Raw genomic sequence first — 13912 nt, forward strand, 5'->3', positions numbered from 1 at the left:
TTGACTAAGTTCATCCCTTTAACCTTGTGTTTCATGATAAAATGTGTTTTTAGTTGACAATACAAAATATTAGGTGTGTTTTGATTGACGTTTTAAAAGTTAGATGTGTTTCTTTTATTGCTTTTAGCTGCTAAAAAATGTTCTCGTGTCCTGCAACCCTGAAAACTTCCTGGAAACTGATATGATTTGCCATTATGGATGCATTTGACAGCCGCAGTCCGTAGATGTGACATTAGATATGCCAAGAGATCTGCAGTGCCATCAAACAAATAATTTGAAATCCGTGGTTTTGACAAAGAGACCTAGCCGGAATTTGGAAAAAAAGGCAAAGAAATCTTGACAACGGCCAAGTGTTTGTGAAAAATCTGGCCAATGGTTTGAGAAAAATCCGGCCGAGGGTTTAAGAAAAAACAACCAAACCCTCGGCGGGTTTTGGGGGAAAAAAGAAAAAACTCGGTCATTATGGAGGGTTTAAAAGAAAGAAACACCTGACAACGGCCAGGAAAAAAGTCGACACCCTCGGCCATGGACGAGGGTTGGCATAAAACAGTGGCCAAACAAAAACCCTCTGCCACCGTCGTGAGAGAGAAAGAAAGACCCACTCGAACCTACTGCACAGGCATCCTGATTTTGTTGGGGATCTGAGGATATAACAATCCCTCCATGGGAAAGAATCAAACACAACCTAAACGAAAAGTTAAAACACATTATTAAGCATATTTATAATGCGTCTAAATATACCATTGATTTAAGAAAAGTTACAAAAAGGGATGATTATATAGGCAGATAACAAATTATTATTTCACTTTTAAAAATTAGTGAATTGAAGCCTTTTAACTTTTGAGAGAAATTCCAAATAGCTCCACGAAATCGTAGAACTTTTAATTTTTAATACACAAAAATATCTTCCATTAACAAAGAAAGGAGTTGTTCTCTACGCCAACTCATGTATTCATCCATAAGAAGGTGGGACGTCCTTCCATGCCCTCTCCTTTATGCACTTATGCTGAACATGTAAGTTGCTTCGATAGTTTTTTTTTTTTTTTATAAAGGGTGCTCTAGTGATACCATATATATATATATATATATATATATATGTATATAAGTTTTATTTTAACCATGGTTAAGATTTGTTTCTTTGAAAATTCTTTATATGGCAATTGCTTAAATCTTTTTTAAGGATACTGATTTCATGGAAGCAAAAAGGGTTTAGATGACCAATTTAGCTGAAACACTTGAAGTAGAAGTTAAGGTGAAACTGCCAATAAAATTAAAGCGGTGAATTCGTCAATTGCTTCGAGATCGAAATAAATTTAACGAAAACCCTGAAAAGTAAATTATACGCTTTCTTGAGTAGTGATAGGCAACTCCCCCACTGTGCTTACTGACCTACTCTCAGGTTTTTTAACAGCATGGAGTTCAGTGTCTCCCCACTTCTTCAGTCATAAGAAACACAGAGAAAGAGAGAGGGGGAGAGCGAGAGATAGATGATGGCGTTCTCCTTCTCGCCCACGTCGTCTTCATCTCTGTTGCACTCTAATCTGAACTTGATAGAGAAGGGGGCGTCCCTCCCTGCACAACTCGGCTGCTCGCTCATCTGCCCTTTCAGACATCCTTCCTTAGCCAGGTCAGGAACTGCTCCTCTTTCTCTCTATCTGTGCATGTGGGTTTCCTTTCGTGCATGGGCAGTACCTTCGGGAGCGCACGTCTGTGTTTCTTTTTATGAATGCTGTTTACTTAAATCAGAAATCTTCGACCGAATCTTTCTTGGTTGCTTCTTGCCGATCCAACATTTAGTAAAGGAAATTTTTACTTGGTCTACTGGAAGAATGTGGCAGCTTGGGTGAGAGGGGTAGCATTGTAAGCACAATCCTACTAGAAGAGTCCTCAGTTCTGATAGGGAAAGGTTGGTTGGTTCTTTATCGTTTAACTGAAGCTAGATACCGAAAATTTTCATAAATTTTGATGGTTCATAAGTGGGAAATGGATTTTGGTATTCGTTCTATACCGTTCATTTGAATGATAACAAGGATAGCTGTTTGCTAGGAGAGGTCTTCCCAGATTTCGTCCAATCAGACGTATTCACGAAGTGGAAAATTGCTTTGGATTGTCTGTGTGAATTTGATAGGTGTTATTTAGGATATTCTTTATACACTTGAAACCGTTCTTTTTACCTTTTTCTCTTATTCATTTAGAAAAAAGGCAATCGAGTTTTATTTCTTTGTCTTTTAAATACTTTTTGTCATTCTATTTTCGATAACTTTCCGATATTTTGTAAGAAAACCTGGAAAGTCTTTAACATCTTGAAGAATTGTTATCAGAAAATGGCTTGGATTGATATTCGTGAGGATGTCACGTGTTTACCAGATGTTGCAGTCTCTTTTTTCCGAAGGCATGTGAATTTTCTCCTCTAGGTCCGGAGCCTTGGGTTGAAGACTAATATTGTCAAGGCATATGAATTGTGTGAAGGCACTGTGAAGTTTATCATCGCCTTCTAAGACTAATATTTTCAGAGAAGATGTTTACAGATACTATTAATTGTTTGTCAGAATTCTATTGTCACTGTAGCTTTTGTGAAAATGTTTGTTGTGTAATATTCACGTTTATCTTGAGCATTGGAAGTGTGTTTCTAATTTTTTCATCTCTTAGCATCATTTCCGTGGAATGTACATCTCCATTAGGCAGAAAACTGGGGCTCCTTTAAATGTACAAGAAACAAGTATGGGCTTTGGAGAAATGGAGCGTCAATTAGATATTCCATTATGGAGGTTTCCAAATATACTTGCTTATTCTGTTTGGGAACTGTTACCATCAATATTTAATGGAAAACCTAGGCTTCACATGTCTGAGATCAGTATCACACATCATCACGGTTTAGTTTTCTTGTCATTTGACTTCTGAATAATGTGTAATATGTAGCTCCAGTGGCCTTCATTAAACTGCTACATGTGATAGCGTTTGTTGGCCAGTCTGAGCTATGTCTATCAGAGGGCTAATATCTTGATCTGTTTCTGTCTTCAGAAAAAGGTGCACTCTAAGAAAGGAGAGAAAAGAAATTGGTCACACAGTTGCTTCTATCACTGGTACGTTTGCTCCTGCACTTGTTTTTTGCTCTTAGTGCTTATATTACAGTGGTATTTTCTTGGGTCTCATAACTACATTGAGAATAGTGAGAAAATATACTTTTTTGGATGACTTTATAGCATATTGTGCAGTTCTGAGTTTTTCCATCTCCATGAGCAGATTTTTCTGTGGATAAATCCATTGAAACAGCAGCTCTTCTGAAAGGTGAGACATGGTCTGTCCATAAATTTGGTGGAACATGTGTTGGAACTCCCAAGAGAATCCAGAACGTGGCAGAGATAGTTGTCAGTGACCCATCCGAAAGAAAGGTTGTAGTTGTTTCTGCCATGTCAAAAGTAACTGACAGCATGTATGACTTAATTTACAAAGCACAGTCTAGGGATGATTCTTATGTTTCAGCATTGGATAGCCTCTATGAGAAACATAAGGTTACAGCGAGTGAGTTGCTTGATGGAGATGTTCTTGCTTCTTTCCTTTCTCGGTTGCATCAAGATATCACCAATTTAAAGGCAATGCTTCGTGCTATATATATAGGTTAGCCTTTATCCATTTCGTTATTTTTTTAATTTCCTTGTGAACCTCTCACAGAATGCTGCTCTTTTTAAAACTGTTGCTTTGTTGATGGAGTTAATTTCTTTGTTTATGAAATCATATTCAGCATGCTTTTACTAGTATCAATCGGTTAAGTCTTCCATGAATGTTAATTTGATGGTTTGTTTTGTATTTTTGTCCCTTGGCTGAATGATTCCTTTTCACTGCAGATTTTGCTTTCTTCTTTTGCATGGTTGTATGGATTCACTTCATTTGTCATTATATATGTGTTTTCTGTTTAAACTTTTAGAATTTATGAATTTGAGTTTTAATTGCTAATCTATTGTGTTAGTCATGTGTTAAGAATCTTAATTATCCATGAACTCCACATGACGCTATGAGCAAATTGTTTGTAATTTTAGTAGTCTAAAAGGTTACTTCATTATATTCAAGCCTTGTCTAGCTTAATTTTCTCATCAATGTTTTTGTATGTTTTCATAGAACTAATACATGGAAACCATCATGTTTGATGCTCAATATTTTCACTTTTCTTTTTGTGCTTCTTGATTCCATACTGAAAATGTGGTGGGTATAGCCATATGTCTGTTGATATCTCTGAGTGTTTAACCAGCAAACTCAATGCAATAACAGTGTATGTATTTTATCCCTTTGAGATTTTTTGCTGATAAATTTTGGCCTTCACTTTGTAGTCCAACCTCACTGGTAAATATCTAATCTTCTTCTTCCTTGATTTACTATCTCCTGTACTTAATCTGTTGCAGCTGGTCATGCTACGGAGTCGTTTTCAGACTTTGTTGTGGGTCATGGTGAATTGTGGTCCGCTCAGATGCTGTCTGCTGTTGTCAATAAGGTTAGCTTTTTATGATAAATATGGTGTTTTATATATTTCATTCTTAATTCCTTATCATGTTAAAAAATGTCAATGTGCAGTTGGGAGTGAAATGTAGTTGGATGGACACAAGAGATGTCCTTGTTGTTAATCCTACTAATTCAAATCAAGTGGATCCTGATTATGTTGAATCTGAGAAGCGACTGGAGAAATGGTTTTCCCAAAGTCCAGCTTCAACCATCATTGCTACTGGCTTTATTGCTAGCACTCCCAAAAATATTCCAACAACTTTAAAGAGGGATGGAAGTGACTTCTCTGCTGCAATTATTGGTGCACTTTTCAGAGCTAAGCAAGTCACTATATGGACGGATGTTGATGGAGTATATAGTGCAGATCCTAGAAAAGGTTCTTTTGATGAAATTCTTGTTCCTTAGATTCCTTGAAATCAATCATGCTATGGTTTATTTTACTACTAAAATTTATCTTTTAAATGATGGAAAAGATTGTAGGGGGATATGTGGTGAATTTCTATCTAATTGATTTTCATCTTATTCTTTGCAGTTAGTGAGGCTATAATTCTTAAAACGCTATCTTATCAGGAGGCCTGGGAACTGGTAAAGTTGATACTACTACTCACATATTGAACATCGGTTTTATTGTATTTGCTTTTGAAATCATTGTCTTCATTTGCAGTCATATTTTGGAGCAAATGTCTTGCATCCTCGCACTATAATTCCAGTGATGAGGTACAACATTCCTATTGTCATAAGAAATGTATTTAATCACTCCTCTCCTGGAACAACGATATGCCACCCCAGTGCCGATGAAAACGAGGAATCAAGCTTGAACGCTGTTGTGAAGGGTTTTGCAACAATAGATAATTTAGCTCTTGTTAATGTTGAAGGGTAAGCCCTTTTTCCTTGACCTGGTGCTTGAATGGTTTGTAATCATTCAATACTCAGATCTTTCTTTAAGTTGACCTGCTAGTATGTTGTCTAATATACAGGACTGGAATGGCTGGTGTTCCTGGTACAGCTAGTGCCATATTTGGTGCTGTTAAGGAAGTAGGAGCTAATGTTATAATGATATCCCAGGCGAGTATATAATCTCTCCTGTATTTCTTGTATGTCGTTCATAATTGACCATTGAATCTAATGGAGCTAAATACACTTTAGGCTAGTAGCGAGCACTCTGTGTGCTTTGCGGTGCCTGACAAGGAAGTGGGTGCAGTTGCTGATGCCTTGGAGTCCAGATTTCGTCAGGCTTTGGATGCTGGGCGCCTTTCTAAGGTACCATTGAGGTAGAATTGACCATGTTGTGTGAAGTTGGGAAATAACTAGCTTGAGTCAGTTGCTTTCTTCAAGTTTCTCAGTTTTACTAAAGTTCAGCATGTCAGCATGGTGCTTTCACCGAATCACTAAGTTGCAAAAATTTTTTACCTGTAGAACATCCAGAACCATATACCTCTGTATATGTCTGTGTCTCCTGCTGCATGCAGGTGTTCTATGGTAGATCTTTTTCTATTAATCCAGCCATTCAGGTGTAGTTATCATTTTCATGCTGAAAATCATGTTTGACATCATATTTATTCATCAAGAAGTTCAAACTTAAAGGATCACATTCGATACTACAGTTCTGACTTTTAAGGTTTAACTTCCATATGTATTTTCTATTCCTTCATCCCGTTGTTTTCTCTGTCATCTCTCCTTTCAGATTGAAGTTGTCAGGAATTGCAGTATTTTGGCAGCAGTGGGGCAGAAAATGGCAAGTACTCCTGGAGTCAGTGCTACCCTTTTCAATGCTCTTGCCAAGGTACTAATGCCATAGGCCATCTAACAATAGCTAGAGATGTTCTGCAATACAATGATGTTAATGTAACAAAATTACCCCAAGTGTGCAGCAATAGTTTTTGCTTTTTTGGGTTTTAACTACATCCATTCCACTGTGTCAGGCTAATGTGAATATTAGAGCCATAGCTCAGGGTTGCTCTGAGTACAACATTACAGTAGTTTTGAAACGTGAGGATTGCATAAGGGCTTTGCGAGCTGCACATTCAATATTTTTCCTGTCAAAAACGACTCTATCTGTTGGCATCATCGGGCCAGGATTGATTGGGGGTACATTGCTTGATCAGCTCCGAGATCAGGTTTGCTTTCTCCCACAATTTTTATTATATAGTTTCTGTTTGTGTTTGTTTTCATTTTAGTGTTTCTTCCAAGACAGCTAGAAGGTACTTGCAAAATAATTTTCTAGAATTATAATATCTTGATGGCAGAGAGTCTTGATTCTTGAGTTTGATTCTCTACTTCTTTCTTCTGGAGTCCAATTATGCTATGATGATATTAATATCACAGGTTCTGTTCCAGTTGCAGTGTTAGCTGTTTCATGTGTCAATTGAATGCTTCATTTTTTTTCCTATGAACACAGGAATATATCTTGTCGTTCTTTTTCATCTAAGATATGTGTAAAATCTGTTTTATCTTCGTAGATCAGTGTTGGTATTTTAAGCTTAATGATGCACATATGTTTTGTTTATAGGCTGCAACTCTCAAGGAGGAATTCAATATTGATCTGCGTGTCATGGGAATTACTGGCACACGAAAAATGGTCTTGAATGATGTGTAAGTCCAGAATCTGATGAGCATTCTTTTCCACTCTTCAAATGCATGGAGAGATAGCAACCATGCCCTCTCATGATGAAAGGATGGTCATAGAAAAAATGTTAAATGTTCACCTTTCTGTAGGTTCTTTTTTTTTTAAAAGAAAAAATAATTATCTTAGTTCAATGGTTGGTGGCACCATCAAGGGATTGGAAACAGGAAATTGTGGTTGATTTTTTTTTTTTTTTTCTGGTGTATTATGGAATAGGGGAATTGACTTGTCAAGATGGAGAGAACTTCTAAAAGAGGAGTCAGAAGAAGGTGACTTGGAGAAATTTACTCAACACGTTAATGCAAGGCATTTCATTCCAAACACCGTCATAGTGGACTGCACTGCTAGTTCAGAAATAGCAAACAATTACTATGATTGGTTACGCAGAGGAATCCATGTAATCACCCCAAACAAAAAGGCCAATTCAGGGCCTCTTGAGCGGGTAAGACATTCTGAACATTGCTAAGTTGTCATGGTCTTAATTGAAGAATTATCACATTTGTGCTCATCTGACATCTCATTCAAGATACATATACTTATCCATTAACTGAAACCCCTAATCTTCTGTAGTTTCGTTGTCTTAAGTTTTACCAGTGAATTTTATTCTTTGTGTTTCATTCCTAGCTGAGGTCTAGCTATATGTCCTTGCAGTTCCACGGAACTGTCCATTTTGTAATGTTAGGCCCCATAGTTTGCTCATCCATTGCATGAGATCACAAAGACACTTGTAGAGCTGCCTATGGTAATCCTTTTGTTTTTCTCTCTCTTACACAACTATGTTTTGTATATCACTTCGGTAATTTGTTTGTTCATTGTACCCTGTCTATGACTAAACATTTCTATTTTCAGTAGAAGTAGGTCTTCATGAGTTGGCAATGCTTGCTGAAGTTTGTTGTTTGACGGGAATACACGTTCTTTATATGGATAAGTTCTATCTGCTCATATGTTCTTCAATGTTATATGGCAGTGAAAGCGGTCTATCATTTAAGGAGAAATGAAGTCAAATGAAGCCTGTCTTAGATTTTAGTGACGTACCTTCACCCATTGCAAATTAAAATGGAATAACTACCGCAGTGCTTTCTTGTTTGAAATTATTCTGGATATGCCAACAATAAAAACCTGTGCCTGCATCCAACCATTGTGTTCAGACTGGTAATTGTGCTAATGAAACCATGCTATGATATCGGAAGCCGAGTGTATCAAACTAATTATAAGCCTACTGTAAGCTTGTATGAGCTGATAACTCAAGCTTGACAGGTAGATGATATTGTGCAGAATCTGATCCACGATGCAATTTCTTGAGTTACTGAATCTGATATCCATCTTGGAGCATAGAAATTTTCTGATTTTAGAAAAAGGATTAAAATTTGATGGTTTTCAATAAATGGAACAATAATGTGGTCAATTTCACATATTGTGGGCTTGAGATGGAAGGATTTAGCCTTCCTCTCTATACTTATCTTTCTTGTTCTATTTTTATGGGTTATGGAGTTTGATATGTCTTACAGGAACTATTCTGGCTGTGGAACATTTATTATTAGGAAAGGCCTTTTATCTGTGGTTTATACTTTATAGTGCTTTTGATTTCAAATTCAAATTTTTGCAATGTAATCTGATTTTCTTTTATTTGTAATATTTGCTCAGTACTTGAAGATAAGAGAACTTCAGCGTAGATCTTACACTCATTACTTTTACGAGGCAACTGTTGGGGCTGGTCTTCCAATTATTAGCACCTTGCGTGGACTGCTAGAAACTGGTGACAGAGTTTTGCGCATTGAGGGCATATTCAGGTGTGAAATAGTTTTAGTTCTTGATTTATAAGAGCAGAATATTGGAACTGGCTTCTTGACGTTCTACTACAATGGAAGATGGCTGTTCTTTATGGGACCTTATTTCTTAAACATATACCTTACCTGAAAAGTTTAAAAAGTTCATCATTTTAACTTTTTAAGCTTCTGAATCTATCAGTGAGTTCAGCTGATATAGACTTGATGGTAATTTCTCATTTCAGTGGGACATTGAGTTACATATTCAACAACTTCGCTGGTGAACAGCAATTCAGTGAAGTGGTAGCAGAAGCGAAAGACTCTGGCTACACTGAACCAGATCCTAGGGATGATCTTTCAGGAATGGATGTCGCTAGAAAGGTTACTATGTGAATGTATTTCTTTTATTGAGGGGATCCTTATTTATGAAAATAGTCATGCTAAATTTGCTGCTTTATTACTTCCTGTGGTTCATTCGCTTCATCAGGTAATAATACTTGCAAGAGAATCAGGTTTGAAGCTGGAGCTTTCTGATATTCCTGTACAAAGTCTTGTTCCAGAGCCTTTGACTGTAAGAATAACTACTTTCTTTTTCCTGGGTTCAATTTTTCGTACTCTCCATGTATGTGGCTCTGATGAGGTTCCTGTTACAGAAATGCTCGTCGGCTGAGGAATTCATGCAGCAACTGAACAAATATGATGGTGAAATTGCAAAGCAGAGGATAGAAGCTGCAAATAATGGCGAGGTAATAATATGCTACTCAGTTTTTGGCTCTGTTCCTGTTTTGTCTGGCAGTTTCTTTTTTACTTTCTGGCTCTATTCGTGTGTTGTCTGGCAGTTTCTTTTCTACTTTGCTTGGCTATTTTGTAACATTTTGTTGTTGGTGCTAAAAGGTGTTGAGATATGTGGGAGTTGTTGATGTGGTTAATAACAAGGGAAGTGTTTCACTGAAGCGTTACCCAAAAGAGCATCCCTTTGCACAGCTCTCTGGTTCTGATAACATAATCGCCTTCACAACAATTAGATACAAAAATCAGCCACTTATTGTTAGAGGACCGGGTGCTGGTGCAGAGGTTACTGCAGGAGGTATTTTCAGTGACATCCTCCGATTGGCTTCCTACCTTGGTGCGCCTTCCTAATGATGTCACTCACAAACTTGGAGTAAAGATTATCCTGTTTTACTTTTTGTCTCATTTCGAGTTAAATTAAGTATTCGGCAATTCTCCTTGGGAAGTGTCCAACGATGGTTTTGGAATTGAGATTTTGTACTTTTAGTCATTTTGGTGAAGAAACTCTCTCTCTCTCTCTCTCTCTCGTGCTTGTGCAGTCACTCTATGTGTGTGTCAGCATGCACGTATGCACACCCCAAAGATACTTCAATTTATGTTTTGTGTTGCCCTATCCGGTATGCTACTTGAGCTGAAATTTGCACAAAATTGGTGTTTCTCTGTGCCCATTTACCATAGATCTATATGAGGATGAACCGAGTGTGAAAGTTTTGCACTCCTTTTTTTTCTGCCGTTTTAGGAATGGACTTTCAGGTCTCCACCACCCATTCTCGGGTGGGAAGGGGTAGTGTAAAATGACGAAAAGGAGGGAAAAAGTAAGAGTCAGAAGAGAAGAGAAAAGATGAAAAACCAGTTTCGAAATAGGACTAGTTCCAGACTGGTGATTCGATTTGATTAAAAAGTCGAGATCTGGACTTGCTTTTGCGCAAGCAGCTTAATCCTTTTCTTTAAGAAAAATGCTTCTTACGAGCCTGAGTTTTTGGCTTGGGAGGATGTTTCACTTTCGGGCCAAAGTGAATGTTTACCGTGCCTTATTTTGGTTCAGTGAGTCAAAATGTCCTTCTGACTACCAAGCAAGTTTATCGCTACCTTGTGATAAAGAGATATCTTGGGTATTAAACTCTAGTCCTCCCTTAATTTGGAGGCTTCAAGCCGCTCCACCAAGCCCCTGTCGTCACGGAAAAGAAGAATATCCTGAGTTGTTTGGCAATAATTACAAATTTGGGGTAGGTGCATAGAACATCAACATCCTGTTACTATTGCCAAACACATCTAGATGGGAACATATCATAGAAGATCCTTCTAAGATGGTATTTAGAAGAGGAACTTGAAGGCAAATCGGCTAACATGTGAACAGTACCTCCAAATAGCAGAGAGGCCCTCAAATGGAGCCTATAACTTTATCCAATTCAAGCTTGGAATTGCGACATAGAACAATTATTGACCAATTCCCATGTCGAGCCCATATTGGAATAATGGTTAATCATGCACCTTACCCATGAATCCAAAGATAGTATGCTTGGATCCTTGCCATTGCGATGTGAAGTTGCCATTAGTTTCTCAAATGAAACTACTTTGGTTTAGAACTTCGCAGAAGGAATTAAGCTAGATATTGAATACAAGCTCCACACCAAAAACTTACATGAAGGAAGGTAGCGAACGCGTGTGCATGCGAGAGAGAGAGAGAGAGAGAGAGAGAGAGAGAGAGAGAGAGAGAGAGAGAGTCAAGCTCTCAATGTTGTCTGTATATGAACTGGATCAGGTCGTGTCGGCAGACAGAAACTGGGGCGAGTCCATCTTTTCTTTTCAATTTTTTTTTTATATTTAAAAACAATGTTCACACTAATCCGAACTATTCAGAAAATTATTGTTTTTTAAATGCGAGATTCTTTCTTGTTTCATTGAGGAGCAGGTCTCCATGAATATTGATAGGAAAGAAAAATATATTTCTCAAGGTTTATGGTTGCCTCGTCTTGGTGACATAACATGTAATGAGCAAAGAAAATCTTTTACACTTTGTTCTTTTATTCAGAACAATAACTCCCTCGGAAGATCTTCGTTTGGAACCTTTTCTTGTTTTCTTTCCCTAAGCATAAGACAGATCTCTAGGAGGATTCGAGCCCATTATGGGCTAATCCAGCGAAAGATGACTCAGAAGTCCTTAAAGAGATTAAGCAAAATAATAGTCAGGAACAAAATATGCGATAGGTTGAGAAAGAAGGAGAGACAACAAGATACGTGGTTTAGCAGAAGGCTGCATACATCCACAGGAAGGGTTGTGAGTCTTTCCTTACTCAACCAATATTACAAGAAAAAGACTTAAACCCTTGTTTGTTACATGACATTACAATAGATTTATTTTCTTTACAGTCACAACTACCACCATTATCTTTCTTAACAAATTTTACACCAGACTTGCTATCTTTATGTGCATTGAATCTGGGGCAAGCCAAAAATTTTATACTTCATTTGATTCTTCATGATGCCTGATTGGCATTACGAAAATTATTGTCTTTAGATATTGCTTCAAAATTAGTCACCTTTATCATCTTCTTCCATGTTAACTGCTGTAGATCTAGATCCAGATATAGATCTAATATATACCCCCCTTCAAACAAGGGGTTTGGGAAGAACCTGAATTTTGGACCTGAGGTCTTCATACCATTGAATAGGATGAGTTATAGTGAAGATATCCACAAACTGGTTAGAGGAAGCAATGTGGTGGACTTTAAGTTGGCCTTTAGCATTTCAGTCCCGAACAAAAAAAAGTATGTCCATCTTGACATGCTTACTTCATTGGTGAAAGACAAGCTCTGCCGACATATATAATGCACTATTGTTGTCACACTGCAATGTGAGAGATTTAAATGGGACATGTAGTTCTTCAAGGAGGTGTTGTACCTAGATAAACTCAGTTGTGACATTGGAAATAGTTTGGTATTCTGTTTCGAAGCTGGATCTAGTAACAATAGTTTGCTTTTGGAGTTCCATGACAGAAGATTAGGTCCAAGAAAAACTGCATGTCCTCATATTAATTTTCTAATATCGAGATTTCCAGCTCGGTCTGCGTCACTATAGGCTGAAAACAAGAATCCTTAGATAACTTGCCAATCTTCAATAGTGGGGTGTTGCATAAATTGTCCACACTTATGTACGACAAGTGATAGATCAGGTCTAGTGATGGTGGCATATTGGAGTGACCCAACAATCTAGTGATAAACTGATGCATCATGAAAGGCGTTTCCCTTATTAGCTGTAGGGAGGTAGAGCATGATATGGGCGTGCTGATTAGCTTGACTCTAGTCAGGCCGGCTCTTTGAAGAATGTTCATAAAGTACTTATGTTGAGAAAATATAACTCTAGATTTAGTTGTTGTGACTGAGATGCTCAGAAAATAATGGAGATACCCTAGATCTTTGAGAGCAAACTCGTGAAGAAGTTTATCAATAACTCATCACACTACAAAAGAGGATGAGCTAGTAATGATAATATCGTCTGCATACACTTAACATATATTAAGTGAGTCTTCCCATAAAATATAAAGACAGATGTGTCAAATGTCGAGCTGTGAAATCTAATATTAAAGACTATTGCTCAGTTTTTTATACTAAGGACGATGAGCCTATTTGAAACCATAGAAGGCTTTGTGTAGGTTGACACACATGACGAGGATGTCAATCATCTTCATATCCAGTGGCTGGGTCATGTAGATAGTCTCTTGAAGATACCCATGAAGCAATGCGTTGCTAACATATAACTGTCAAAGCTCTTAGTGATTCCAATGGCGACTATAAGTACAGTGCAAATGGTGTTAGGTTTGACCACATAGCTGAAAGTATCAAAATAGTCTATGCCTTCTTCTTGACTATAGCCTTAGATACCAAGTGGGCTTTGTGACACTCAATAGCTCCATCGGCCTTGCTTATGAATTAAAAAACCCTCTTGGACTTGCACCTGATAACATACTCCACTTGTCGTGGTGCCTCAAGAATCCAAGTACTATTCTGGCACAAGGCATTCATCTTAGTACCCTTAGCATGTTACCAATGAGAATTTTGAATGTCTTGTTTATAATTCAATGGTTCTTGGTTCACTAGAAGGTCAAATAGCTAGGCAAAGGGAATGAGATGGGTGGTGGCAGCGTAGAGCTTAGGAATCTTAGTTCCATAATCTTGAGAAAGTGTCACCATATGGTATGTTTTCAAAGGAAGACCAGACGAGATATTTGAAGATGGAAGCA

At 37.6% G+C, this 13912-nt stretch overlaps 1 protein-coding gene across 1 annotated transcript; it reads left to right on the top strand.

Annotated features, from left to right (window-relative positions):
* The first annotated feature begins 1383 nt into the window (after positions 1-1383).
* LOC116256532 (bifunctional aspartokinase/homoserine dehydrogenase 1, chloroplastic-like) lies at positions 1384-10162 on the top strand. The gene is made up of 18 exons (XM_031632923.2): positions 1384-1627; positions 3022-3083; positions 3244-3618; positions 4398-4486; positions 4567-4870; positions 5027-5079; positions 5159-5370; positions 5472-5559; positions 5641-5754; positions 6179-6277; positions 6417-6611; positions 7004-7086; positions 7334-7559; positions 8762-8907; positions 9129-9264; positions 9371-9454; positions 9537-9629; positions 9778-10162. The coding sequence occupies exons 1-18, from the start codon at positions 1488-1490 to the stop codon at positions 10021-10023; spliced, it is 2745 nt and encodes a 914-aa protein (XP_031488783.1). The 5' UTR covers positions 1384-1487; the 3' UTR covers positions 10024-10162.
* Positions 10163-13912: the final 3750 nt, after the last annotated feature.

The sequence above is a fragment of the Nymphaea colorata genome, chromosome 6 (assembly GCF_008831285.2).
Source record: "Nymphaea colorata isolate Beijing-Zhang1983 chromosome 6, ASM883128v2, whole genome shotgun sequence".
Classification (NCBI taxonomy): Eukaryota; Viridiplantae; Streptophyta; class Magnoliopsida; order Nymphaeales; family Nymphaeaceae; genus Nymphaea; species Nymphaea colorata.

What these genes read in the sequence shown, in the direction of transcription:
- LOC116256532 (XM_031632923.2), top strand. Translation starts at nt 1,488, where the DNA reads ATGATGGCGTTCTCCTTCTCGCCCACGTCGTCTTCATCTCTGTTGCAC. An exon ending in ATCAGGAGGCCTGGGAACTG is followed by an intron (nt 5,080 to 5,158) that starts GTAAAGTTGATA and finishes CTTCATTTGCAG; the next exon opens with TCATATTTTGGAGCAAATGT. An exon ending in ATGCTGGGCGCCTTTCTAAG is followed by an intron (nt 5,755 to 6,178) that starts GTACCATTGAGG and finishes CTCTCCTTTCAG; the next exon opens with ATTGAAGTTGTCAGGAATTG.